This window comes from Neopelma chrysocephalum, unplaced genomic scaffold (genome assembly GCF_003984885.1).
Source record: "Neopelma chrysocephalum unplaced genomic scaffold, ASM398488v2 Primary Assembly neopelma1_63, whole genome shotgun sequence".
NCBI classification, from domain to species: Eukaryota; Metazoa; Chordata; class Aves; order Passeriformes; family Pipridae; genus Neopelma; species Neopelma chrysocephalum.
Genome location: NW_020897720.1, coordinates 4,216,187 through 4,243,617, shown reverse-complemented (window position 1 = coordinate 4,243,617; position 27,431 = coordinate 4,216,187). Strand labels below are relative to the sequence as shown.

The following is a 27,431-nucleotide window of genomic DNA, read 5'->3' as shown; positions in this document are numbered from 1 at the left end:
TCAGGTTGGTTGGGATGGGCTTTTTTTTAATAGAACAAATTCTTTGTTTATTACAGATGCTTCAAAGTCCCTCCATGAGCCTTCCTCACTGCCAGGTACGTGCCAGTTCAGTGAACCAGGTAAACAATTGTGTCCCCAATGTCCCTGGTCAGGCCGTTCTCGGTGACGCGGACGTGCCTCTGGGCCAGGTCAATGTGGAAGATGGCTTGTTCCAGGATTGGTGTTTTCCCTGCTTCCTCTTTGCCAAGGACTGGAACACGACGGGGCCCAAGCACGGGATCATCAAACCTCATCAGCTTCACTTTAGAGAGATCTGCAGAGAGAGAGAGGGGCTGGTCAGGCCATGGGAGCTGCACACAAGTTAGCCAGAGCAATGCTTACCCCTTGGGACTTCCACACCTGCTCCAAGGAAATACATTCTATTTGGAGTAATGATCATGTTAAGGTTTACACCAATACAATGATGTCCCTCAGTAGCTACACAGCAAATTAGCAGCAGAAATGGGGAAAACCCACACAAATACCAGCTCCCAACACCACACTCCAAGCACTGAATTTGCCTTATCTGGCTCAGGACAGCTCTGAGTAACTGAACAGTTATTTCTCATTTTCTGAGGAATGAGCTGCAGAGACTGGGAGGAAGAGGAAGGTCAGAGTTGTATTCAATACAATTCCCTATTAAAATACACACTAATAAAAGACTTCTAAAGCAGTCCAAGAAAAATCCATAGGAAGCCTGTGATCCTTCAGCCAAGCCTTCCTGCAAGTACAGCCTTCCAGCCCTGCACCCAACAGCACACTGACACCTTCTGGGAAGAGACAGAGAGTCCCTGTTTCATCTCCCTTGTTTTCAGGAAAAACTCCTCTGCTGCCACAAGTTTAAGGATGAGGTCCAGATTTCCCTTTACACTCAGCTCACAGTGCTTCAGATTGGTTTGATTCTCAGTCCCTGCATCTTTCAGCAAAACACAGCTCTGTTCCCACTGCACCTATTGCAGCAGCACAACCTTCAGCAGCTCTCACTTCCACTTCTCTCCTGGAGACGTTGGTCTCACCAGGTGGGACAGCTGTACACCTGTGCTGGTTACCTTTGATTCCTCTGTCCATCTTCATCAGGCGCCTGATCACGGTCTCTCTGTTGTCCCCTTGCCTGATGTCCATTTTTGTGGAGAAGTGGCCGTTGGAGGGCTGAGGGTTCACCAGGAACACAGACACACCAGGCTGTGAGAGACAACACAGATCTTAAAGGAGAACCTGTGCTTGTGATCCCTCAGGGGAAACATGAAACTAAACCAAATAAACATCTGCTCTCCACAAATCTTCTGGGGGATAAACTCCCTTCAGAACTTGCCCGGCAGTGCAGGATGCCAGCACTGCCCCAAATCTAAAATACAGCCCAGAGTTCAACAAGGGTTTAGGACATATTTAGGGAAATCAATGACATTTTTACTGTTAAAAGAGCTAGAAATATTCATACATGACGAACAATCCTGTCTGATGGAAGTTCTTAAATGGCATATTCACTTTTGTCTGCTTTTTTTTTAAGTTTTAAATTAAGTTTTTAAGACTTCCACTATCTGAATTTCTGATTTTACCTCAGTTCTGAATACAGAAAATGGTTTTCCAGGACAGCAGTCTTCTTTGATTTTATCCTCTGCTTCAGAAGCAAACTTCACTTCAATATGATCCAGCTGTAAAACAAAAAAAAATGGGAGAAGAGGGAATAAGCAGGAGTTTAATGGCTTTGGAAGGAACAGCAGGAGTTACAGCCCCATCAAACAGCTGTTCGTGTAGGGAAGCAAAAAGTAAACTTGCACTGACATAAGGCAACAACAGCACACCTAAAACCATAAAATCTTGTTTGGAAGAAACTGGAGTGTCACCTGCTCCCTGTGTGAGGTGCCCAAGACCCCAGTAGTGAATTTCCAAGGGCAGGGATCCCCAGAGACTCCCCAGCCCCTCTGGGTGGCCTGTTCTGAGGATACACTGCTGTCCCCACAACATTCCCCCAGCCTCACAAGCTGCACCCAACTCCTGGTCACTGTCCCTTGTCTGACTGGCAGCCCACCACCCCAACAGAGGTTGGCTTGGTCACCCTTAACTCTCTAGTCAGCACTAGCTTGCTCTGAAATCTTCCCCTCAGCCAGTCTCCACAAGCCCACAGCCTTCAGGTCACGCTCTCCAGGCTCCCCCAGCCCCCTTCATGGTCCTCTGCTCAACACCACCTGTCCCCAAAGCCTTTGTGAACTGAGGGGAGGGTGAGGGGGGCACAGCACTGACAGAGCCCAATTCAGACTCACCAGAGCTGAGGGGTGACTTCCTGACTTGCCCAGTCATGTCCTATACAGGTAACTCCCTCCAATGTAGGTCAGCACCCAGTGTGGCTCATTGGCAGGGACAGCACAGCTCCCATTAACCCTGAAAACCTCCCAGTGAACCCCAGTTCCCTGCAGCAGAGCTGATGGCATGACTGGGAGTCATCAGATGGGGTGAGTCTGCACTGGGGCAGAACCTGACAACTCCTGCTCAATTTGTCCCACATGAAAGATCCCCTGTTTAACAGCTGCACTGAGCCAGTGCTCCCTCCCTCAGGTCTGTGGGGTTTGCAGATTTAACAGATAGTTTAAAGTAAAAGTTGTTGCTCACTCTTGACTTTGTTCTGACATGGGACAAGCCCAGCAAAGTCACACTTGTTTCACACTGTACAGGTTACATCAAGCTCTGCAATATATGAAAGAGGTTCTTCACCCACAGAGTGGCTGGATGCTGGAATAGGCTCCCCAGGGCAGTGGTCACAGCACCAAGCCTGACAAGAGTTCAACGGTGTGACTCTTGGGAATGGGTGCAGGGCCAAGAGTTGGCCTCCATGATCCTTGTGGGTCCCTTCCAACTTGGCATATTCTGTGATATGTATTTTCTAATTCTTGAAATGGTTGCTTTTGGTTTGGGCTTTTGGGGTTGGTTTTTGATTGCTTTAGTGGGGTTTTGTTTGTTTTTTTTTTCTTAAACACCACCTGCCTGAGTTGTCCCCTCATTGCCGTGTTTCCTATTAAAACTGAGTTCTGTTCCTCATATGAAGCAGCACAACTGCTACCAGATGGGACCCTTTTCACAGAGCACAGTGTGAAAATCCCTTACCAGAGCCTGCTGCAGTCAATGTGCCAGGGTAGGAGCCCAAAAACTCTGATCATTCTTGCTAGTAATGCCTTGAACCAGCTCCTTCTCAGTTCCTCAGCTGGAAACATGTAAGATACAGGCTGGCTCAGAGAAAAATGTCTCTTCAGAAGTCTCACTTTACTCTCACAGATACATCCAGTCCTGCAGTAAAAACCAGCCCTGTTTTCTGGGACCATGTTTGTGTAGTACACACCTACCCCTGTGTCTCATGCCTAGACTGAACAGATTTATACACCCTCACTGACAAAGAGAAAGTTGCTAAAAAACTGTTACTTGAGCCATGTACACCCAGAAGTTAATGTAAACAGGCTTAGAGCCTTAGGGAAGGCTGGTCCTCCAGCTATCCCAATAAATGCTGAGTAGTGGGTGCCAAGTCTGTACCAACCTCCAGGGAATTTGTCAAATAGACAATGTTCTCCATGAGCACTGCACGCTCGTCAAACTCCAGTTCCAGATCAAGAACACGTGAACCATTCTTCTCCAGGTTTTCCTGTCAGAGAGGGAAAAAAAAAAAGGGTATTAAAAAACCTCTGCTGCAAGTAAAATGGTGCTTCAAAATGGCAAACTATCCACATTAGTCATGAAAAGAACAGGCTTGTAAATCCGAGAGCTCTCTGCTGGCACAACACTAACGTTGGAGCAATAATTTTCTTGTAACAGGGTTTCTTCTGCAGGGAGTTGGTGACACTGATGGGAGGAGTAAGAGCAATTAGAACACATTTTTAATATAGAATTGAAAAGGTGTTTGACATTCACAGTTATTTATAATCCCTACTTAATGCGCAGGTTGAGAATTCACAAAATCAGTCAGCATTTCAGTGGCATTTCACAGCAGGAAACTCAGGCTTATGACCCAGTTTAAAAATAAAGGACGAGCCCACAACACCTGGACGTGCTCACAGCAGCCGTACAACAAGTTCTCTGCAGGGAAATAACAACCACTTTGTATGTTAACATAAAAGTAACTTAATTAGTCCAGAAAGCCAGCAGCAACAGTCACAAGAGACAGAGTATTAAAGGCAATATAAAAACCACGCGTATTTTTTTTTTTTTACTAAAACAGAACTTCCTCTTCAGAGTTTAATCTGCCCCTGCCTGGCTCTCACACGCTGAGCCAGCTGCCTCCTTTGAAGCTCTTCTTTGTCAGCCTCAGCATGGTTGTGGTTTCCTGGTTTCCTCATCAGTTTAATGTGAAAGATTCCCTTTTAACACGGAACTGCTTCCTTTTGTAAATCACAGAGGTTCTCCTACATTTCAGCCCTCCTCTGATGAGTGGGAAGCACAAGTAGAAGTGCTTCTTGTACTCTGGAAGTGCTGAATAATTGGTTTCAGACAAAACCACTCTGATCTGGGGAGTCTGAGGTCAGATGTTTCCATGTCTCTATGTGAAATTGCTTACTCTCTTTGAAAGGGAAAGGATGGATTTTGGGTAGACCTCAGCACACCAGCCCCCATGAGCCCCAGGATCACTCACTGCTGCCAGACTAAGGACACCAAAAACCAGGGATGTATCAGCCTTAACTCCCAGGACTGAGAGCTTGTCTGATCTTTCCCAGCTGGCTCAGTGGATCTAACACATCCCTACAGCTCTTACAAACTTCGACAGGAAGCTGCAGAGCTGTCCTGTGCTCTCTGCTCCTCTGAAGGCTTCCAAGCTCCCATGAAAAGGCAAAATCAGAGTAACCCCAGAGGGAGGGCAAAGAGCACCTCCATTTAGAACACATGACAAAGCTTTTAAATAGAAGACATTATTACGTGCATTTCAAAAATCAAGCTAGAGCCTAAAGAGAAAAAGTAATTTTTTTTACACTCATTAAGATTTTTTCCATCACTAATCCCTCCCAACTTCTACAGATCATGAGAAGTCAAAGAGCTTTTAAATCCCACTCTGCAGGCCCTCCTTTTTTAAAATTTTGTGAATTCATTGCTTCTTGCTGCACTGAAGTTTTATTGCAAAAGCAAGTAGAAAAAAGTTCCTTTAAAAAAATGGAAGCCAAGATTTTCATAGGCTTCCATGACTCAGGGAAAATAATGGAATATCAGAATATTAAGTGATAAACATAAGAATTATATACACAAAATCCATAATTCCATTCGAGGCTCAGAACAGTCCCTTTTTATCTCCCTTTAAAGTACTGCAATCAATTAACTCTGGCCTTGATCTTAACTTCCAATTTTATGACTCCAGAGCAACACCTGATTCTCATTTCATCATGAAAAACTGGAGAAGTCAAATATGATACATTTAAAATGCAGAGGAATCCAGGTGTGTTTGAAGCACCTGCAAGCACCAAACCTCAACCAGACCCTGAGCTCACCTGGGCTAATTCATATAGAGACATTTTTATTATGTAATTCTTCCAGAGATGTTAAAAGATGTTTATAAACAAACACATGAAGATGCCAAATAAGCAAAGGGCAGGAGGGAGACACTTCACTGACCAAAGCTTTCCCTGTACTAGAACTGTCTCTCTGACACTCACCTTCACCATGGCAACAAAAGGCATCACCTTCTTCATATACTTCTTCAGCTCTGGCAAGGTATTCAGCTCACTGGCAATTACTTTATTATCTGGAAGTTGACCTCCACTGACCTAAACACAGATGAAAAACCATTGAAGAGAAGAGGTATCATTAAAAAACTTGCCCTTTAATATCATATACCCTCCCTGCTTTCCTATAAATGCCAGTAAGGTTTTTCAGCATCATTGATTCCACAGATAATTTACTCATCCTTTTGAAACATCAGCCCGAACAGCATTTAACACTAATACAGAAAAAAAGCCTAAACAATGCCCAAAAGTGAATACCCCCAGAACTCCACATGAGGAATATTGGTTTATCTCAATGCCACAAGCTGGAATAGTCAGGACTCCCTAATCTATCAGCTACAACCCAGGTGTGTTCAAGCCCAGGACAGTTCATCAGGATCCTAAAAGCCACTCTGAGCTGTTTCCACATGTCAGAAGCACAGATCCTTCCACTTTCAGAAAGGATTATTTCTTCTTATGACTCATTTATTCCGTTTCAACCTATTTCTTGTAACGCTGCTGAGTGGTACACACCTATTGAAGGATTAGAACAATGCTTCTAAGCCCACTTATAACATAAGGAAGCATTAGTCTGTCAGTCAACAATGTTTCCACAGAAATGTACTTGGGAAAAAGAATATTTTAAAAGCTAATCACTTACAAATGAAAGAAGTAACAGAGCACGGGGATGTTTTTACTCAGATTGTCAAAACCAATAAAATCCGACGGTCAAATCACTGACAGTCCTTGGGACATTTTCATTAAGCACCAAAACTTACTGTACAGTTGTAAAACCATAAAGAGAATTAATCCATTGAAATCATTTGGAAACAAGTTACAGCTGATAAATTTTTTACAGATAGAAAAAGAGCCCCAAAAAAGCAGGGAAGCAGGTCAAGGGAATGGGAAGGGACGAGCACCTGGAAGTGCTTGCGCAGGACAGACAGGGTGGTGTGCTGCCAGGGAGGGTAGTTCTTTGCCACGAAGATGGTACAGTGAGAAGGCTTCTGGGCAGGCTCTTTAGTGCTTTTCTGAGGAAACAAAAAAAAATTAGGAAGGAGTCCTTAGGCATTACAGAATTATTGAGCACACACACTTAAACAGACAACCCTCACCTTTCCTTTCACAGGTGCCATGTAGCTCTTGAGGCGGAGCCGGAGGTCGTGAGCTGCTTCCATCAGGTACTGAGAGGAGCGAATCAACACCTCATCCACGGACCCTGCTGCTGGCCAGGAGGCTCTCATGATGGAGTCAGGCTTTGGAGAGAGGAAGAAGAGACGTGCACTGGGGTGAACACACATTATCTGGTGGGTTTTCCAACCATTACAGCTTGATTGCAAAGTGGAGTTTGGACAGTTCGGACCTCAGTGAGCATCCACCTGTAACTAGGTGTGAGCACACAGCCAACAAGCACTTCTTTGCAAGTGTGTTCAGGACTATACAATCACAACTGCCATATGGCTACAGAACTCCATCTTCAAGCACAAGCCACTTAAGAAAACAAACAAAACTAAGTTTTATGCATAAGTGTAAGAATATTGCATTGTTTGGCTTAATTTGAGATCACCTCCTTGTCAGCAGACAACCAAAGAGACTGGTATTAAAGTTGCACGTATCATCACAGCAACAGACAGGCTCCCTGCAGTCACTGTCCCAGGGACAAGGAGCCATTCTGGCTCTTTGGATTCTGACACGTTTCTTCTACTTGCACATGAATAACACCTGACATGAGTGTTACTGAAATCCAGCAAGAGCTTAGGTCTGAATCAATGACAGAACTGAAGCACCAGTACCTTCCCCAGCAGGGACCAGATGTGTTCACAGAGGTGGGGGCAGATGGGAGCCAGCAGCAGAGTCTGCACCTCGATGAACTGGAACACCAGCTCCCTGTGCATCCCCTCGATCGCCAGCTCCCGGTACTTGTCCTTTGCTGCCTGAAACACACCAAAACAGCCATGAGCCCTCAACTGCCAGGGAGAAACACTCACACACTTCTGGGCTCTAACACGCCTTCACAGTGTGAGCAGCTTGTAATAATCCATTATTGAGTTCTAAGAACTGTATTTTCCTGACGCACTGGAGTGTGAATCTGCCAGTTGGCCCTCAGATTTTTGCATTAATGTGGTACTTTAAAAAAGGGTTTATTGGCACAAACATAAAAAACAAAAACATCCACAGCTGTGTATCAGGTGCTGTCATCCCAAATAGCCTGCATACAGATACTAATAAGGACTAAGAAAAAGGCAATGAATATGATCTATCATTACACATAATTCAGCCTATTCAATCCTGCTCCTGAGTATCTCAAAGCAGCCACATGAAGGAGTGTCTGTAATTCGTTAAGTGGAGCGGCACGGCTCTGCAGACACTCTGGAGACATGGTTTATGGAGGATATCAAAAAGCACTCTGCTTCCAAACAATTTTGTTAATGAATTATCTGGATTTCTTATGAAGAGTTCCTTATTACAAAGGAGTTAAAGAAAAGCAACACTTTTTAATAGTGTCCTTTTTTAAGCAGCTTTTTGCTTGTACTAGAATATCAGGACTATTTGCAGCATCACGTTTGTCTTCTTCTGGACATTTGTAAACTGACGCAAGCAGACCTCTGCAATTCCAGATTTATTCCACTGAAGTACTCATTTCTTGGCACAATTCTGATTCCAATTCAGCTGTATAATTAAGGATCAGAGACAGCAGGATCAAAAGAAATCCACAAAGTAACAAATACCAGGTGTCAGTTTCTTACACCTCAGAAGAGCCCTCCTACCTGAAACTCAAAGAAGCCAGTTTTCAGAGCTTCCTTAAACATCATCTTCTCATAATTTTGTTCTGTCTTCATTATGCCTGCATTCATCTCACTGGGAAGGGAAGGGAAGTGACAACATCACTGCTGCATAGTCTGCCCCACACAATGGCAATGTTCTGTAAAACACTGTCACTGTCACCAGTGCAGCCCAACCCCATCACCTGTTCTGTAATGTGCTCTGTTTTATGGAATTCATTAATTTGTAGAGAAAAAAAAATAACTACAGGATTGCTCCTTGCAAGGAAAAAAATGGTCCAAACTGTACTGTTAACCTTTGTATCATACCTGGCAAAGACTCTGTCATTGAAGGTGTTGGCAGGGCCGCTCCTCAGGCTGTCTCTGTTTGCAATCATTTCCTTCACCCACTCCACCCATGTGTAGAGACGAAGAATACCAGCATCTGCCATGGCTTCCACGAAGTTGGCATCTTCCACAGTGTCTCCAGCATCAGCCAAGGCCAAACGCATGCCTGAAGGAAACAGGATCAGCTACCGTGGCTGGATGACAATGGATGCCCTTAGCTGGCAGATATCCCTGGAGCCCCGTGCCTCCTGCACCTGTGACAGCTCACTTCAGTCAGAGTTAATAAATGCAAAGCAAAGTCAAACTGCCTGGCCAGCCAGAGATGCCTCAAAGGAGGCACTTCACCTGGCAGAGGCACACTGCCCTCCTTGGGAAGGGACCAGACAGACACTAGAACCAGGAGAGCAGCACAGTCACTGCTCGAAACACAGGAGTGTGGAAGAAGGAACATGAGCACTCACGGATACACAGTGCACAAACATGTACACACCCCATGCTCAAAAACAGCATGTGTCTTGTGTCCTGATCTCTTAAGTGAACATAAAAAGATGAAACAGGCCCTCCCTGGAGGGCTCAACCCCAGGAGCAGCTCCTGGCTGAACCAGGTGTTGTGCTAACACACATCCCCATCTTCCAAACAGAGTGCAGCCTTTCAACAAGAACAGGTGGTAAGTGGCAGATTTATTGCCATTCAATACTCCAATAAACACATTCCAATAAACTCCTTAGAGCAAAACACTCATTTTAGTCATTTTGGCATAATTGACAATCAGATGCAGGTCAGAACACACTCACCATCTGCAGAAAACTTGTCAACAGCTTGAGTGAGGGTGAGGAAGTTGCCTGTCGATTTAGACATCTGAAAGAAAGAGAAGAGTGTTTGTTTTCTCACACATCCCCTGTGTTGGTGGATAAGCAAGACAGACCCAACAAGGGTTTGGGTAAACCATTTTTTCATGAATCACAGCAAAAAGTATGTGGTAAATCTGAACGAGGTCTCACAGCAAAAGCAGACTGAACTCTGCAAGCACCCAGCACCAAAATATAATCCCAGAAATTCCCCAAATTAAACTTAAATACCACTTTAAAATTGGCATTTTCAGCTCACCCTTCATTGATTTTTCATTAAGGATTCTGCTAGGGTTTTTTGTTTTGTTTGTTGGTTTTTTTATTTTTCCCCATATCAGACAGTCTCCAAGGCCTAATTCCTGGGTTTAGCCACTTTTAATTGAACTCAGTGTCAGAACTTGCACACATCAGCAAGTTATTGGCACAAACTCTTTCCTCCCACCGCACCTATTTCAACGCTTTACAAAGCTGAACCTTAGTAAAATAAATAAATCATTCAGCATTCTATATTACCCTAAAACTTAACAGACATGCACTGAACTCCTTACTAAACTGCCAAGGCTACACAAGAGCTGACTTAACAGAAGTGCTCCATAGAATCAGAGGAAAGGCAGGTCTTTGATTAATGAAAAACTGGAGGGCACAAATGAAGACATTTCAGTATTTCCCCCTCTTAAATTCCAAGAAGAATTTTCCAGTCTGGCTGGCAAATGCCTATTTTGACAACACAAAAGCCATGTCATATATAAAACCTCACTGTACCTTTTCAGAATTGAGGAGCAGATGTCCATTGGCTCTCACAGCTACTGGCCATTTTTCTCTGTTTGAAGACAAGATACAAAGCATTTGGCCAAGTAAACACATTTTCTCTTTTTTAAAAAAGAACAAACATTTTATGTTCCAGTTTGGGATGAACGCCTTAAGTGGAATCTTCAAAAAGATACCTAAGGGCTGTCTTAAAAATACTAAGGAGTGTCTTTGAAGATGAAAAGAACTGCAATATAAGGGCTAGGAATTACCATTGCTGAAAGGCAAAGCAGGGAGCAGTGCACCTGCAATTCTAGTTCATTTATCTCACCTCCCTCTATTCAGATAGATTTAATGTAAAGGCAGGTGACTGGCACTGCCCAAGAGCACACAACAGCACTGGGTCCACAGAGGAAGCAGATATCAAATTCCCCACAATCACCTCTATAGTACATCAGAACCCCACTTTTCCTATATACAGTTTCATACAACCCTTAAACAGAGGTTCAAGGGAAGGCAAGCAGTATCTTCATCCTAAAAGCACCATGTGATGGGCAAAGATTCTCAACCTAGCACAGTCAATAGGAATGCACATATATATATATATATATATGTACACTCACATATATATACACATACCCACAGTCTGTTTTAACCATCCTTGAGAAGGAATTAAGAAGACTTAATAAAGTCATGCAAATTCCAATGTAGGGATACAGTTCAACACTGGAAAACCCACAGGAGGAGAAATGGCAGAAAAACCAGGGGAAATAATGGTAAAACCCCTCCCATTTCAGTAACTTCTACTACAGATAACTGTATCAAAGCTGCAATATGAAAGAACATATTTTCAACCTAATTCTGAATGTTGTACAGTCCAAAGGCAATTAGCAAATGTAGTGGAACTACAAACTCTCCAGCTTTGCCTCCTGCACACCTGCATCACATCCCAACTTACCTCTGCTCTGGCCACATGGCCACATGATTGTAGAGGTAGTACGACAGGTGATTTGGAACAAGATCTTTGCCAGAAACTCTGAGATCCACGGGATACCAGAATTCAAACTCCTCCTTTAGCTTATCCAACTTTTCTTTTGGAATCTCAGTTTTAGGAAATGGAGCTGCCTTGAAGAAGATGTAATCCCAGACTTCTTTGCTCATTTGATGTGCCCTGCACAGAATCAGTCCCACACTGAGATGTCAGTAAAAGCTCCTTTCACACTCCACAGCATTTTGTACAAGGCAGCTTAAACCTGTTGATCCATTCTCACAACACACTCCATGTGATCAGCAAACACAGACAGAGAATGCCCAGGTCCTTTGCCTGACATCAGATGAGTAAATCCAACAACAGAAGCAAACTCAGAACTGCTCAAGCCATGCCCTGCTTAAACTGCCTTTTGAGATTTCACAATAAAGCATGAAGACTCCCATAAAGAAAAAGCAATTAATAAATAAAACATAATCTTCAGTGTCCTGGAAACCCCATAATTTCTTTTCCATCTGTCACCCCCAAACCTCAGCACCACCATAACTGAACACTTAGAGCCCATCACTAGCACGTATCATAGAGCCATTCCTTCTGGCTTCCATGGAAGTCAAAGAGCAGGAGGCCAGGAGAGAACTGCTCTACAATTCACCTCCTACATGGAAAACATTCCCACTTTGAATGGAATGAACAGTTAACATTAACATTTACTACAAGGCACATCTTGCCAATTACTAGAGGCAGGATCCACAATTTTGAATGAGAACACTGATGAGATGCAACTTAGACCCACAGCTCTGCAGCCACTGGGCTGCATTAACACATATTCTTATTTCTACAGAGAAACTTTTATTCCTGGCTCCTCAGAACCTCAGCAGAATGCACCAGATGCTGCCTGCAAGCATTCCAAATTAAATACTTTCAAACTGAAGTTTGCTATGTGTTAACACTTGCTAAGGGGCTTTGACCTGTGCTGTGCAGAGAGGAAAATTCTGGACCCCACATACCTCCAGTACACATTAAACAACCACCTCAAACGACAGGCCATACCACCAGCCTAGAATAAATCTTACAGGCACTGATTTACTGGTTTGGTCCTGGTAGATCTTGTTCTAGGCTTTAAATTCCTGTGCTGTGACTGAGCTTGTGTTTAGTGCCAAATCTGCTGTAACAGGTGAAGGTGACTAACATGATGGGCCATAAAACCCCTTTTCCTTCACCCCATGCAGCAAGCCCCAGTAAAAAGCATTTGCCAAATCTGTAAGATGTTATCTACTCACATAGGAGTGCACTCTAATTGTCCATTCTTAATTACATCAAATCTGTAATTCAAGGCTCAGGATGCTCACTTCAAAGCTTGTTTCCAGACATGACTAGCTCGTGGGTAGCCTCTCTGTAATTAGAGAGGTTTGAGCCCAAATGACAGCCTTGCCCAGTCTCTCAGACCTATTTCTCTCTGTAAGAATCAATCTTTACTTTGGAAATGGTTTTCAGATTAGTTATAGCATTGAGTAAGAAAAGTTTCATTTCCAGTGTGTAAGCTACTTCAGAAAGCAGTTAATAAACCACATAGAATTAGAGCAGAACACTCAAGGCACAATAGGAAGTGATTTTTTTCAATTCCAGACTGAGCTGTACTATCTCATCTCTCTGATGCCTATCACTGAAGTTCACAACCATTCCAACCAAAAGGTCACAGGGCAGCCTTAAGAGGTTTTTTGGTACAAATGCCTCCCTCCCTCTTACTCTGAAGGCTTCCACTTACAAGTTGTGCAGAAAAGATGGTTCTAAGCTTCTAAGAGAGTTACCAACATTTAATACAGTGACAAAAACTAAGTGCTAAATCCTGCTCCCTCTGTACACTGCAGCCTACAGTTTGTTATAGTGCAAAGCAGCCTCAGTAAGCAGAGAGACCTCAGCAGCCACTGAAACCAGTCACTCAAACACCTGGCAAGGACCATTTCAAGGCAAGTCAAACAAGTATTGAAAAGCACAATTTAATCTACACACAGTTCTGCTTTCAGAGGCATTTCTCCTCCTTTTCTCTCACACTGCCCACCACACTCCTTTCTTTCCTTATTTCCCCTCTGCAGAGCTGCTGTGACTGTGCTCACAGGAGGTTAAATTTAACAGCAATGCTTTTTAAACACAAAAGCAAAGATTCAGCCTCCTTGGCAAGTCTTTGCGCAGAGCAATTCAGGAGATAAGCACACCCAATTAAAAAGAGAACTTAGTGGTTCAGTCTCCTTACCTGATGCCCAGAGGAGATTCTCCTTGGCCCCTCAGGTTCCCTCCTTGTAGCAGGTGAGCCACTGTGTAATAGGCCATGTAGATGGTGGAGTCAGAGAGAGACTCTATCAGCCACTGCTCATCCCAAGGCAAGCGGGTCCCTGCACAGGGGGAAGGCAGCTCTCAGGTACTGTCAGCACCATCCCGACCAACAGGCACCACTCTCAAGCACACATAAGCAGTTTATGACTTTCAGGGGAACACATACACACACATATATACATGAGTATTCATGCTTATGGTTTTAAAAATAATGGTTTTAAAAATTAAACTACGCATTTGAAAATTTTACTCAAGAGCAAACGCTGGTTTTGAATCAGTCTCCTGACACAGCTCAGCTCACAAACATTTGCTGTGGGTTATAGTGCACTTCTAACAGCTGTCCCATGTCAGGCTACACAAGATGAAGGCTAAGCAGAATTTAAGGCCAATACCCAAGAAATGGTATTAGTTCCCTCTCCTGAGGTCCCTTCCAAATCAATGGCCCAGATAAAAAGCTCCCAAGATGCTGCAGATTCCCTGTAGTAATGCAAAAATAAACAGCCCTGGCCACGTGCATTTCCAACAAAGCACACCTTCTCTGGGATACTGGGCCACAATGCAAGTTGGATAATGCTGTTCCACATTTCCCTATACCATTGGGGACGCTAGACAGCACTTAAACCTTCCAAATGAAACAAGGACTACCATCCTCATGAAGCATTGAGTGAGAAAGGAGTGTTTTGCCTACCTAAGCCATACGTCCTGGAGCAAGCATGCTCTTGTAGCCAACCTAAAGTAGCTTCAAAATTTCTCCTAGTCTCTTCACAGAACCTGTAAGAAAGAAGCTCTTACTGCTCTCAGCCCTCTCAGACCCCACCAGCATCAGCAGCCACTCCCCATCACAGCCACATCCTTAACTCACGTTTCCAGATGATTCAAGCACTCTGAGGCCTGTTTCTTCCAGTTTGCTTCACCATAATCTAAATACCTACAGTCAGGAAAGATTCACGGTAATAACGCAATCCAGAAGTAGGATACAGTTGGAGTCACTTTATAACTACAGCTTTACTTCACTTACCACTGGTCACAAAGGGCCACGACACACTCATCAGCAGATCTCGACATAACTTGTTTCTCAGGTTCCATATAAATCATGGCTTCATTCTAAGAGTTGAAAGGGCAGTGAAGGCTGAGATTTAAGTATTTAGCAAAGTCTTGAAAATCCTAACAACTTACTAAAAAGCATCTCCTCCATTCTAATCTGGTTTATGGCATTTACTGCATGGCTCTCATCCCTGCCCAGGCTCTCTGCCTCAGTATTCCCCTGGGTAAAATGAGGCAAGGCTTGACTGTGCTTCTCTGAGGTACCAGCTCACAGCATTTTGTACACAATGTCTCCATGCATGAGGAAAGGGAGGACAGAAGCACAAAATATTCCTCACTGACTATGCCCCACTGATTGAAACAGCTCCTAGAAAACCCCAGGAGAGAGAGAGAGGTGGGGAAGGTAAAGGAAAATTGAATGCTGAGCTTCCAATCTACCTGCACACACCACGTGTGCTGATGCAGGGTGAAGGGTTACATTATAATCTGGACGTAACAATGCTGCAACAACAAGGGAATAACAACTAAATGACAGAAGCCTCTCCCACTCCCAGCCCTCATCAGGAAAGTCTCATTAGAGTGGCATTACAGAGATGCCACAAATGCTGTTCATTTACTGCTCTCCCTTCTCTGAAGGATGAGCAGCCCAGCAATGGGGCATTTGCACATCATACATCCCCTTTACTGGCTTGAGACTTAGGAGTTCAGATCCTACACCTCCAGTACCCTCCCAACTATATTAAAGAATAAATAAGACCACCAAAATGTGTCCTAGGCAAGGTGATGGGATAAGGCAGAGAATAAGAGGACTAATTAAGCTACTCATCCTGTTCAGCCCAAGAACACCAGGTCCCTCTCTGAGCAGTGTTCTGTGCTCTGCAGACCCAAAGCACCCTGAGGGCTGCAGAACCACACTGGGGGTTTTCCAACCACTGTAAAAATGGACAATTCAGCAGCAGCTATGTGCACACTGTCACATACCTTATCCACCATCAGCTTCTGAATGCATTTCTTGACATCTTGAACTTTTTGTCCTTTGAATTCATCCACCAACATCACCTGTAAAACATGGGTTGCAGGAGACGATTTTTTAAAAATTTAACAAGAAATAGGTGCTATAACTCTTTAGATCAACAGAAGGAAGTAGCAGGTACCACAATCTTCAACATGTAAAAAGCAAGAATATGTGGGGTTTTTTTTCATTAAGTGTAGCCATATTTACCCAAAAATAGTTTGTACACACATCAGCACCACACAGGTGATGGAGCATAAAAAGTCAGAAATAAAAACTGTTGCCAGCTGAGGAATACAGAGATCTACTGCACAGGTAATGACAGGAGGAAAAAACAAAACCAAAAAAGCTTGAAACAAAAACACACACACACACACATTAAAAAAAACAAAACAAACCCAAACAAACAACCAAAAAACTCCACCCACAGCAACACCTTGTTCTTTTCATATCAGTTTCCCAATCAATACTTATAACAAAATGGATCAGCTCCCCAGAAGGTGACCACTTGCTAGGAAATCAGGTTATAAATCTCAGTTTGCACTCATACATTCCTCCATTCTCTTTCTCCAATTCTGCATCACTCCTCCAACTGCAGAACCTGGCTGCAGGAGGAGCCTAAATGAAAAGTGCTCTGGGGAAAAAGGACAGTCTTCCTCTTTCTTGCAGTCTTTTTTTTAATTCTTTATCCACTTTTTTTTTCCTAATCAAACTCAGCAAGAAACCACAATCTTTTATTACTTACTCCCTCATAGAATCCTTTCAGGTACACTCTCTCCTTGGCCTCCGCAAGCTTCTCTCTGTCGTTCTGGCTCTGGATTTTGAGCTCATCACAGACAAACGGAGCACAAAGGCTGCCATAGCCCGGGATTTCAATGATGGGCACCTGGGAATTAACAGAGGGCTGTTAAACCCCATTGCAGCATCTAACACAAACCAAGTTACACAGGGCTTATGAAGTATTGGTGCAGTTCCACTCATCAACCAAAAGTTCCTGGCAGTCCCCAGGGTGGCTCCTGAGCAGCCCAGTTTTAATCTCCTGACATGACACCAGTACCAAGCTGTGCCAGTACTGGAGCTGGTTTGTTGAACCAAGGGTACTGGAACACACTGGGATGGATGGTTTTTGGGGATTGCATTTTCTAATGAAAACTGACTCAGCCCTGAGGCTGCACTAACAGTGAGGGACTTCAGCTCTTTGCATAGAACAGATACATTCATAATCTGGCCATTAAGGCTCAAAGGTGTTTCTTTTTAAATCAACCAACAGGTTATATTCCATTTTCCAAAACAATTATTCCCACAAAAATTTTCTCTCTGAAGTATAGCATAGAATAACAAGCCTTGGTTGCAACTCCTAACAGATCAAATATTATAACTACAGGAAAACAAGAAAAATTTAAGCTTTTCAGCTCTTTCAACTGAGGAGGACTTCAAACAGAAATTCTGGAAGAGGCAGGCACATCTCCTGGTTCATTTCTCATCAGAGAGCACAAGGTCCTGTGTGCTGCAGATGGACACATCTGGGTGCACTTACCGGCTCGAAAGGCAGGACCATTTCATCTCTGATGCCATACTTCAACCTCAAAGCCTTGAAAATTGGAAGGGAAAAAAAAGCAATACAGATTGAAGAAAAATATTCTATTTATTATATAGCAAACAAAGCCACTTCCTTGCCTTCTCACCATTTCTCACACTTGAGTTCAATCCCCATCTCATTTCCAGGTGATTCTTTGCCGTAACTGTCTACATTTTTAAGAGCGGAAAAATTAATATTGCTCTACCTTGAAAATGAATGGACAAAAATTTAATAGTCAGGGATACCTGTTCAGACACTGATGTACTCTTGCAGTTGTAATAGCAACAGCTACTTTAAGTCTCATTTGAAATTCAGACAGAATCTTAATCTCATCTCTGGAAGCAATTCCCACAACAGGAATTCATTTCTGTCTCACTGGTACTCTTCTCTACCTTAACATGCAGCACAAGTTACATGATTCTTCCCCAAAACTCAGACACGAAGTCTGAGAAGAAAATCTGAACCATCCCAGCTGGTTTAAACTTCATTTATTTTTAACTACTTTGATTTCAAGTTAGAGATGGAAAAATTCTAGTTAAAGTGAGTTTCATTTTACCCACTGGATATCCACTTTTGACCCTCTCCACTATGGAAAGGAAACAGAAACAATTCAGTTAACTGACTGACCTGCTTTTTTTTCAAGTCTCTCAGGGCTGCAAAGTCATCTGGAGAGTCAGAGGGAACACTCGTCACCACTCCGGTTCCTTGGCAAAGGGAAAGATAAACAGATGAAAAGACTAGTCCAGACATCCTGAATGCCCAGTGTCCATCCAAGAGGCTCTGCTGTAGAGTTACCTTTATCCTCCTTGATGGTGAGCATGGGCAGGGCATAGATAACCTTGTAGGTGGTGAACGGTGCCGAAAGTGCAGCGCCAAGAATCTCCTGAGCAGGACAAAGGAACAGTGTTACAGTAAATCAGAGGGTTTCAGCCTAGCTGAGCAAGCTCTCCTAGCTGGTATTCTTCACATTTTCTGGCATTCCTTACACATTACAAACAAATAAATACATTATACCTATACAGTTAGGCAAGGAGGAAGTACATAAGAAAACCTGTGGTACTATTTCAGACAGTATATATGCTATTTACTCATAGAAAAGTCAAATACCAACAAAGAAACCTAAACTACTGGCTTGTAGAGTCTGGAAAACACAGGAAGCAGGAGGACAGCTTGTTTCCAAATATCTGAAGCACATCAGCATCAAGGCAGGAATGATTTAGGAAGCCAGTGTCAAAAGCTACATTAAACCAAGAAGGAAAAGCATATTGTCAAGGTATTTCATGCACTGACAGGAGGCAGTCTAGATGTGGCAGCTGTCTTCTATCTCACTAATTTGCTTGAATTCACATCATGTCTACTAACAAAGGAAGAAAAACTGAAGTATTTTCTACTTCATTTTCCAAAGCAGGATCAAGAAAGACAGTGACAAGTTGTAGTGAATGGAGATTGAGGGATGCAAACAGCTGAAGGTCCTTTAGATCAGGATGAACAAATGCCACTGACTACACTTGCTCAAAGCAAACAGGACAGTGAATCTCATCCAACTGCTCAGCTAAGAAAGCTTCATTCACAAAGATGTACCGGAACTGTCAGCACCAACAAAAGCCTTTTCCACGTAACCCTTTCCAGCTATTACTTTTACCCCTCCCTTTCCATTCACTCTTCCCAGCAAGTAGAAAAATGTTACTTAAAACCATCCCTTCACCAAGTCATACAAAAGGAGGCAATAGGAATGCATTTGTCCTCAGGTAAGTACACCAGGTTACCCTCCCAGCAGCAGCTGTGGCTCAGGTGCCAAGGAAGCTGCCTGCTGCTTGCTTTTTTAGCCACTGAACACTCCAAAATTTCTGTAATAGCTCCTTGTATTTTCTTTATAATTAGACCTCCACCATCACCTTTAAGCCTCAGAGGACCAGCTAAGCCTGCCCAGCACACTGCAAGATGCTCACCTCTCCCATCAGCTCCTTGACCACAGGCACAACCCCGTTGTCCTTGGTGAAGCCCTGGTAGGACATGTTCCGGGCAGCACGCTGGGTGCAGATGAAAATGTCCCCGTTCCTGGTCTCAAAGCCGATGTACTTCATGTCTGGGCGAAGCCAGCAGTTGGTCTGGCCAAACATGGTCTCTGGCCTGAGCGTGGCAGCCACCAGGAAGATGTTTTTTCCTCTCAGGCCACTGGAGGGGGGAAAAGTATTTGGTAAGTTACCAAAACAAACACATTCCAGATCACACAGAACAGGCTATTAAGCCAATATCAACTTGCAGGTGACGTTTCCTAAAGGAGGAAGTGAGTCATTAATTCTTTGTGAGTTTTTCACTTTCTTTTTTTTTTTTTTGTTCCACATAGAGACAGGGAACAGAGCAGCTCAAAGCACAGACCAGATCATTGACAAGAGGGAAATAACCGCGTGAAATTAAATTCTGCATTAGGCAAAACAGTCTTTAATTCAATGGTCAGTTCTGGCCAGGAGACAGAGCCTATCTGCCATTAAGAAGTAAAGACCTACCTCAATTTCGCAGGGTAAGGATCCAACACCTTCATTTTTATCAGCGTGTACTCTTGAGGCCCAACACCCTACAATTCCCACAAACAGTGCAACAAACAATAAGTGACATTGACTCGAGCAGGAAAGAAAATAAATCCTATTCTGCAGGAACCTAATCCAAACGCTATTTAAGGTACTGATGCTTTCCCCAAAGTAAATCCTATTTCCATCCATATGAATGGCTTCTTACTAAAATGCAGACTGCAGAGATTATACTGTATTCCTACACCTAAAAACTTGTCAGACACTGTCTCAGCAACATCTAAGTTAACAACAGTTTGTTTGTTTTAACATGATGGAGTAATGCTGCTGGCACAGATTGCCAAAGAATCGCAAAAACAAGCTACAATGGAAAACACTACCCATAGTTCCAGACAAATCTGCTCAGGAGAGGAGTTCTCTCAATTTTCACACGCACTGACAACTGAGACCCAGTGATTCTGCACGTACAAACTCGTTTTTGCTCCAAGATACAATTTATTTTCCCTTCAGTATTTAAGCTCATAAGCAATGCATGAAAATGTCAAGTAGAAATATTACCTCTCCTGTTTGCCTGTCATGATCCATGCAAGGCTGTCCATCCTTAGGAGAATATATTGTGTATCTAGAAAAAGGTATATTTTCATTTAGCAGTGAGTACAATAAAGTGTAGAGCAAGAGGAAAAAAATAAAGCTCTTTGGGAAAGAGTTCAGTTTTTTCAAGAACATTTAGTATTGGCCCTTTTTTTGCTTTGAGTTGGTCCCCATGGAAAAATTTAACCAGGAACACAATTTCACACACTTTGCTGGCACAACAACTACACTTCACCATGTCAGGCAGAACACTGGCAATTAAAGGATTCTGGTTTCATATGAGTGAAAAACACGCTCTAGAGACGTGTCACAGGGCTCTGTCTTAGGTAAGCTGAGCTTATCCACACTCCCAATAAACCTAGACCTGAGGGGAAGCTTACCTTTTGCCAAACTTAATCTTATTTCTTTCCTTTAATGTCAGGAATTGCCATCGTACAAAGGAATCATAATAGGGATTGACATTTGTAGTAATGAAGGAACGCCTCCAGTCCACCTGGAAATGGGCAAGAGGCTCCAGTAAGTAAACACAATCAAGAAATTAAAGCAATCTCATAATAGCAAACTTATTATTTTAAAAATAAAAAGAATTTTCTCTCCAAAAAGACAATGCCAGTACATATCCCACAAAGGCTGTATGCTTAAACACATGTTTGTGCCTGGTCTCTCAGAGTTGAGATGTCGAAGGCTTGAGGCCCCTCCACTGACTGGGAATTTTAGAGGTTTTGTAGTAGTTTTAACCAACCACTCAAACTGAATTTCAGCACTGCCTTGTTTCATCATCTCTACCTGTCTTCATTTTTAAAAATCTGTTGTCAGCAGGACAGGTACCTTTATTTAACATCACATCATTATTCTTCCTAAAACTACAGTCAATACTGACCACAGACCTGTTATCTCACATAGGAACCAGAAGTCATAATTCCTTTATTTGACAATTTTCCAGTTGAGACCACTGCACAGGGTACAAGCTCTATATATGAAAGCATTTAATTATCATCCCATACTATGAAAAGGTTGAATGAGTAATTCCATGAATACCAGAAAGATTTCTAGAATAATATTGGTATTATGCAGAAAATCTCCAAGGAGAAGCAGCACATTCACAAACACACTAACAGTACAGGTATGGCTGCCTGTGTCATTGAGATTTGGATTTCCAAGAGTCACCTTCAATCCCATGCTCTTCAGATCCTGGACAGCGAGGGGAGGGAAATAATCCAGCCAGTGCTCAGCTTCAGAAAAACTGACCACTTCTTCATCAGAGAGGCCCAAAGACTTCATGATTCCCCACTGGTATTTGGAAGAGCCAGTCTTGGCAGCAGCCTTGCTCTAAAAGAACAACTGGAGTCAGTAAGAAGTGTACGGTCTTGTACTCACAAGAGCATTTTCCTCTGTTAATGTTACAGTTTCCAATTCCAGATATACAAGTTAATACAAATATTCTCACATCCTCTCTCTAGATAAATGATTAGAGTTTCCACTCTACAATATTTCCTACCTTGTACTCACTGCACACTCCCTAACCCCCCTCTTCCCACTTATTCCATGCCAATGTCCAACACACTTGCAGCAGCTGTGCCACAACAACCTGGCAAGGAATGGCCCATTCCTGCTCAAACCCGTGGGTGTTTGCACCACAGAAAGGTGGTGAGCCCTCCACCACACCCTTGTACCAAAAACCTTTGCTGCTGTCACTTTGCTCATGGTACTTTTCCCAGCTGTTGTCCTTTGAGTATCTCCTGTCTCTCCCCAACAGCAACTCCCTGCCCGTGGGAGCAGGAAAGGTCACTCCTTTTGTCATGCAGAGAAACCCAACACTGACAGCAGGACAATCTCTTCAGCACACCTCAAAAACATACAGAAGAACATTTCTAAGTTTTTCCTACACTTGATTCTTTGTCTTGCTTTTTGATACTCCCAAAATCCTAAATCTCATTTAAATGGTTTAGATGATTTCACTAGAGCATATCCAGAATTGGCTAGATACCAATTTACAAGAGAATACTCAGAACAGTAGGTATATACATCTCCTACCTCTGAAAAAGTAGGGTTATTTCCTACGACCTGTTTGTGAATGTTTTGTGAGGGGTTTAAAAAAAAAAAGGAGAAAAAAATGAGAGTACTACTCTGGATGATCTGGTTTTTTCTTTCCCAAGAAACTGAAGCAGTGCAGCAGCTCACAGTAGGGCTCATGCATTATCATGGTATCTCTGGAACCATGCAGCTGATGCATTTTTTTCAAGTCTGCTTTAAAAGTACCCAGCTATCTTGGAAAAAATGATGAAAATCTTTACATCACGAGTTTCTGTGAGCCCAAAGGAGGAAAATACTGCAATGCACACTCTGAAGCTTTGACAGCACAGCTCTCAGTCCAGGAAGGCTTGGTTTAAACTTTACCTTTTTGCCCTTTGCTTTGTCTTTGATGATAATTTCTTCTTCTTTTTTACCAGAATTTTCTTCCTCTTCCTCCTCCTCATCAGGAAATTCCGGTGGGCAGCCATACAATTCCATTTCTCTTTTCAGTTTATCTGCACAAGCCTGAACAGAGTTATTGAGAGTGTGTCAGCACTTCTCTGGACACTGGTTGAAATCACAGCCCAGGAGTGTGTTTTACTGATAACACTCTGCATTTCACTACAATGCTTTAAACTTTTTCTGGACCTTGTATTAACTTCTAGGAGATCCTGCTACTTCCAGAACGCCTGCCAGGGCAGGAACAGGATTATTGGGAGGATTTTCTTGCAAAGAAAAACGTACACCAGGTAAAATTTAGTTTTAGAGCATTTTATCTTCTAGGAAGTGATGATATACAGTTCAAGCACAACACATCTTTACAGCAAATTCAGGTTCCAAATCACACTTGTCCTGATGAATTTTTAAATAAACTAAGGCGATGTTGGGGATGGACAGTAAGCAAGGCTCCAAGCAGCCTTAGGGATAAAATCCACCCAGAAAAGACCCTCAGCAACTGCAAAGCTCTCACCTTGATGGGCATCCCTGTGCAGTGCAGCCCAAAGGGAAACAGGCAGCTCTTCCCCTTCAGCCTCTGGTATCCAACTGCGAACTACAGACAGGGAAAAAGGAACAGGTGAAAGAGGAATGGCACAGGGCTGAGGAAGCACCTTCTCAAACCCAGCTACGGACAGACAGGTGAGTGCAGGCACCCAGCTGGGGAGGGAATTCATGACAGGAAGGTGAAACTGGAGCTTGGTACTGCCTGGGCTGCACAGGCATGAGCTTGTCCAGCTTCCAGGCTGACCAGAGAGGAATGGGAGCAAAGAGATGGATGTCATGGAATCCCACCCACTAGTGCCCCAAAACCTGATCCAACACAGGTCACAGAGCACAGCAGGAACAAACAAAACAGACAGTCAGATCTCTTGTGAAGTTTGAACTGTTTAGCAGCACCTCCTAAAAAAAAAATCTCATTTGAAAGAATGAACAGAGGAAACACCTGCAGCTCCATCTCCTTAAATTCAAAGAGCCATGAATGGCATTTCCCTTCAGCCAGCAATATTCCCACTGAAAATATGGGGGGGAAAAAAGTGTAATAAGGCATTACTGAAGTTATAAAGGAATTAACAAACCATTCTGTTAGTTTAAAACTGAACTACAAAATCAGCATTTGTTCTGGGGCAGTATTTAAAGGTATCAGCAAAGGAGAATATTTACCTCACATTTAGATAAGGAGAACGTGTGTCCCAGGTGCAGGCGGCCGTTCATGTAGGGGTAAGGAAAGGTAACAAAGTACTTTCCTTTGCTGAGAAGTCAAAGAATTAAAACAATCAGCTTTTAAAGTGACCATCAGACAATGCACATGTAAAACAGGTAACTGGAATGTTCAGTTATCAGCCCACAGTGACATTAAAATATTATTTTCCTGCCAGTAACACAAGTCTTTGATTTTACAGAGCTGCTACGCTAACAGGCTTTATCCTCTTAAAAAAAATCCTAAACACAAAAAAACCCCTCAGAGGACTGACATCACAAAGAAATGTTGAAATAGATATAACATGTTCCCACAGGTAATAAATTCTAATCCTGCTTCTGTAAATTAATTACTACAGAGGCTTAAAGTCATTTATTTAATCTCCTACTGACTGAGTTCAGATTTTAATGGCACACTGTAAATAATCACTCCTTTCACAGGGATGTATTGTTGCAGGGTACTTCAAAGATATAAACATCATCTTAGTTGCTTTGAAAAGTCAGGTTCCAACAACATAATACATCTTTAGGACACTGAATTTCTACCTCTACCTTTGCACTCTACTTCACACCTTGTCTCCTCCTTTCACACACTCACACTGATCTACAAACATGCAGGAATAAAGGCCAAGTCATTTGTTTGCTTGTAAAAATTACAATTTAAGAACCTGCCACCTGTTACACCAGTTCAGTTATTATCTTGGTTTAGTCTGACTTTCCCACACAGCAAATTGTAACCTCGTACTGCCAAGGTCACTGCTTTTCCAGGCAGAGACCTTCCCAGAGGACTAATTCCGTTCCCCCAGGCAGCCCCTCCACAGTGTGAAGAGCATGGATCGCACTGATCCCAAAGGAGCCATGCTCCCAAGCACACTACACATTCCCAGAGAGCAAACAAGTTTCTCAGGGATGCTCTGGGGCAGAAATAAAACCTAGAGTTAAATGGTCTTTCCCAATCCTGCAGAACACCCTCTGCACTTGTGAAAGGCTCTTCCTCCCTGCAGCTCCGGTCCATCCCCTCCTCAGGGCAGAGCCGGGTGACACCTGCCCGCTCCTTTGGAGCCAACTTCAGACAGCAGAGAACAACTATGGAACCAACCAGCTGGGAGGAAATGTAACCCAAGAGAGAAGCACCTTCTACACCAACACAGCAGCTCAGCAGTATCTTACCACAGGAGCAGAAAGCCATTATCAAAGCAAAACAGTAACCAAACCCAGCACAGGTGGAAGGTAGAATGGTCTAGAAAGGACCAGAATTAGCCAGGTGATAGGGCACCTCTGCATAGTTCATGTAAGAAATCACAGCCCCTCATCTGAGGAACAGTAATGGTCACACATGGTTCCTCCACTTCTACACAAATTACAAGAGGTTGGCCAACAGCAGGACCCATGATTTTGTGTAACACTGTTCTCTCAGCCAAGCAGAGCAGAACACACCCTCTATCAGAGTGAAACCTCCCAGTAGTGAGGGCTCAGGCATCACACTGAGGAACCTCCTCCAAGTGTACAAGTCACCAAAGAGAACCTGGATTTAAAACCACAGAGGGCACTGACACTGCCAAGGAATGAAAGAGCTGCTCTTGTCCCTGCTGGAATTTGGCCACACACATACTCATCTGCTTTACATCATCAGCTACAGCAATGCCAACAATGTGTGAGTGAGTCCCTACAGCAGAGCCAAGAACCCTGCTCACTCCAAAGGGGCCACTTTTCCCTCCCCAGACTTTAAACGGAAAGACATTTCAAGCAGTGAAAGAGAAAACCTGAAAAAAAAGCACACAATGATACCTCCTTTGGTCCTTCCTGTCCGCAGCATTGATCTCAAACACTCGCTCACGGTCCCACTTCTGCTGGATCTCTCTCTCAATCTTCTTCAGGAAATCCACCTTCGCTGTCCCTTTACGCTCCTGCTCAACAGAGAGGGGGAAGAAAAGTCTGGCTGTAGAAGTTCACAACCACAGAGCTGCGAGTTATCACAGCACACTCCTGAACTCCCGTGGGTTCGGGTGAGCGCTGTTCTGGCTCCAGGGCACTGCAGCACCACCCCAGAGCAGAGCAGCAGCGGTGGCTCTGTGCAAACCTGCACCCTGAGCTGCACCCTCCCAAAACAGGGGCCGGGATCTCTAAGGAAAGGGTTAACAACCCTTCTCCAAGGCAAAAGAGGGACAGCAGCCAAGTAACACAGGAATACACTGATCATCTTGCCAATAATGAACAAACTCAGAGAGCTCTGAACCAGGGAGACAGGACAGGATCATACAATTAAAAACACCCCACGGAATTCCGTTTTATTCCAGAGTCTCCATAAACTCAATTTGATGTTTCTTTCTCTTGCTACACCTAAAGTGGGAACAGCAGTCCCCATGCCAGGAGGAGGGTCTGGTAACAGCTCTAATTGTACTTCACCGACAGGGTTCTTCAGGTAAAGCATCCCAAGTGATTTTAATTAAATGCTTGTTAAACAGCCCTTCTCTTTACTGTTTTACAATGCAACATATGGTAAATGCTAAAGAAGCTTGTTCTTTCACCATAAAACATATGGGAACTGTTACGGGACACACGCACCGCAGATTCCGCACTCATAAAGCTTGAGGACTGGGCTCTTTTCCCTCAAAACCAAGACACTCCTAAGATCTTTACATGAAGGGACCGCGACAGCCGGGCAGAGGGCCCAGAGGGGCCTGTGCGAGGCCTCTGCCCGACGGCCGCGGCCCCGAATAGCGACCCCGGGGCGACGTGCGGGGCCCCGGAGGAGCCCAGAGCCCCCGAGGCTCCCCCGGGCAGGACACCCCTCACTCACTCACCGCCATGTTGCTGCGCCTGACGAGACCGCGCGGGCCGTACCAACAGCGGCACGACCAAGGGGTGGGACCAGGACCGTACCACGGCACCGGGCGGGGGAACGCGGGCCTGTTGTAGCGCGAAGGCAGCGGACCGCAGCTGAAGGAGGAAGAAAGGGAAGGAGGGCAGGTGGGAGAGCAGGACGGTCACCGCTGTCACCTGTCCCTCGTGGAGAAGGGGAAATAAACCCTACACGCCTCTTGGGGTGCGCTCCCGCCAGGCCGATGCCCCTTTAAGAGCGCCCCCCCCAAGATGTCGCCGCGGGTTCATGTGCTCGCTCCACCGAACTTGCTGGTTCTCCCTGACCCTCGGGTCGGGCTCTGGGCCGCCGCCATTGGCTGGCGGCGCGGGCGGCGGTGCCTGATTGGCGGTGACGGCGCGGCCCCGCCCCGGCC

General features: G+C 44.0%; 1 protein-coding gene across 1 annotated transcript; it reads right to left on the bottom strand.

Annotated features, from left to right (window-relative positions):
* LARS (leucyl-tRNA synthetase) lies at positions 1 to 27,084 on the bottom strand. The gene is made up of 32 exons (XM_027682681.1): positions 27,000 to 27,084; positions 25,984 to 26,102; positions 24,160 to 24,247; positions 23,471 to 23,551; positions 22,885 to 23,025; positions 21,655 to 21,816; positions 20,868 to 20,980; positions 20,455 to 20,518; positions 19,876 to 19,943; positions 19,318 to 19,543; positions 18,164 to 18,251; positions 17,996 to 18,072; positions 17,327 to 17,380; positions 16,535 to 16,675; positions 15,759 to 15,836; positions 14,752 to 14,837; positions 14,596 to 14,661; positions 14,422 to 14,504; positions 13,654 to 13,792; positions 11,373 to 11,585; positions 10,430 to 10,487; positions 9,614 to 9,677; positions 8,801 to 8,984; positions 8,477 to 8,567; positions 7,502 to 7,642; positions 6,824 to 6,964; positions 6,629 to 6,739; positions 5,661 to 5,771; positions 3,563 to 3,667; positions 1,596 to 1,691; positions 1,089 to 1,221; positions 1 to 313 (listed from the first exon to the last, which is right to left on the bottom strand). Exons 1-32 carry the CDS (start codon positions 27,003 to 27,005, stop codon positions 108 to 110), a joined length of 3,534 nt encoding a protein of 1,177 aa, XP_027538482.1. The 5' UTR covers positions 27,006 to 27,084; the 3' UTR covers positions 1 to 107.
* Between the last annotated feature and the right edge of the window lie 347 nt (positions 27,085 to 27,431).

What these genes read in the sequence shown, in the direction of transcription:
- LARS (XM_027682681.1), bottom strand. An exon ending in TGCTTGAATCATCTGGAAAC is followed by an intron (nt 14,505 to 14,595) that starts GTGAGTTAAGGA and finishes TCTTTCTTACAG; the next exon opens with GTTCTGTGAAGAGACTAGGA. An exon ending in TGACAAGTTTTCTGCAGATG is followed by an intron (nt 8,985 to 9,613) that starts GTGAGTGTGTTC and finishes TGTTTCCTTCAG; the next exon opens with GCATGCGTTTGGCCTTGGCT.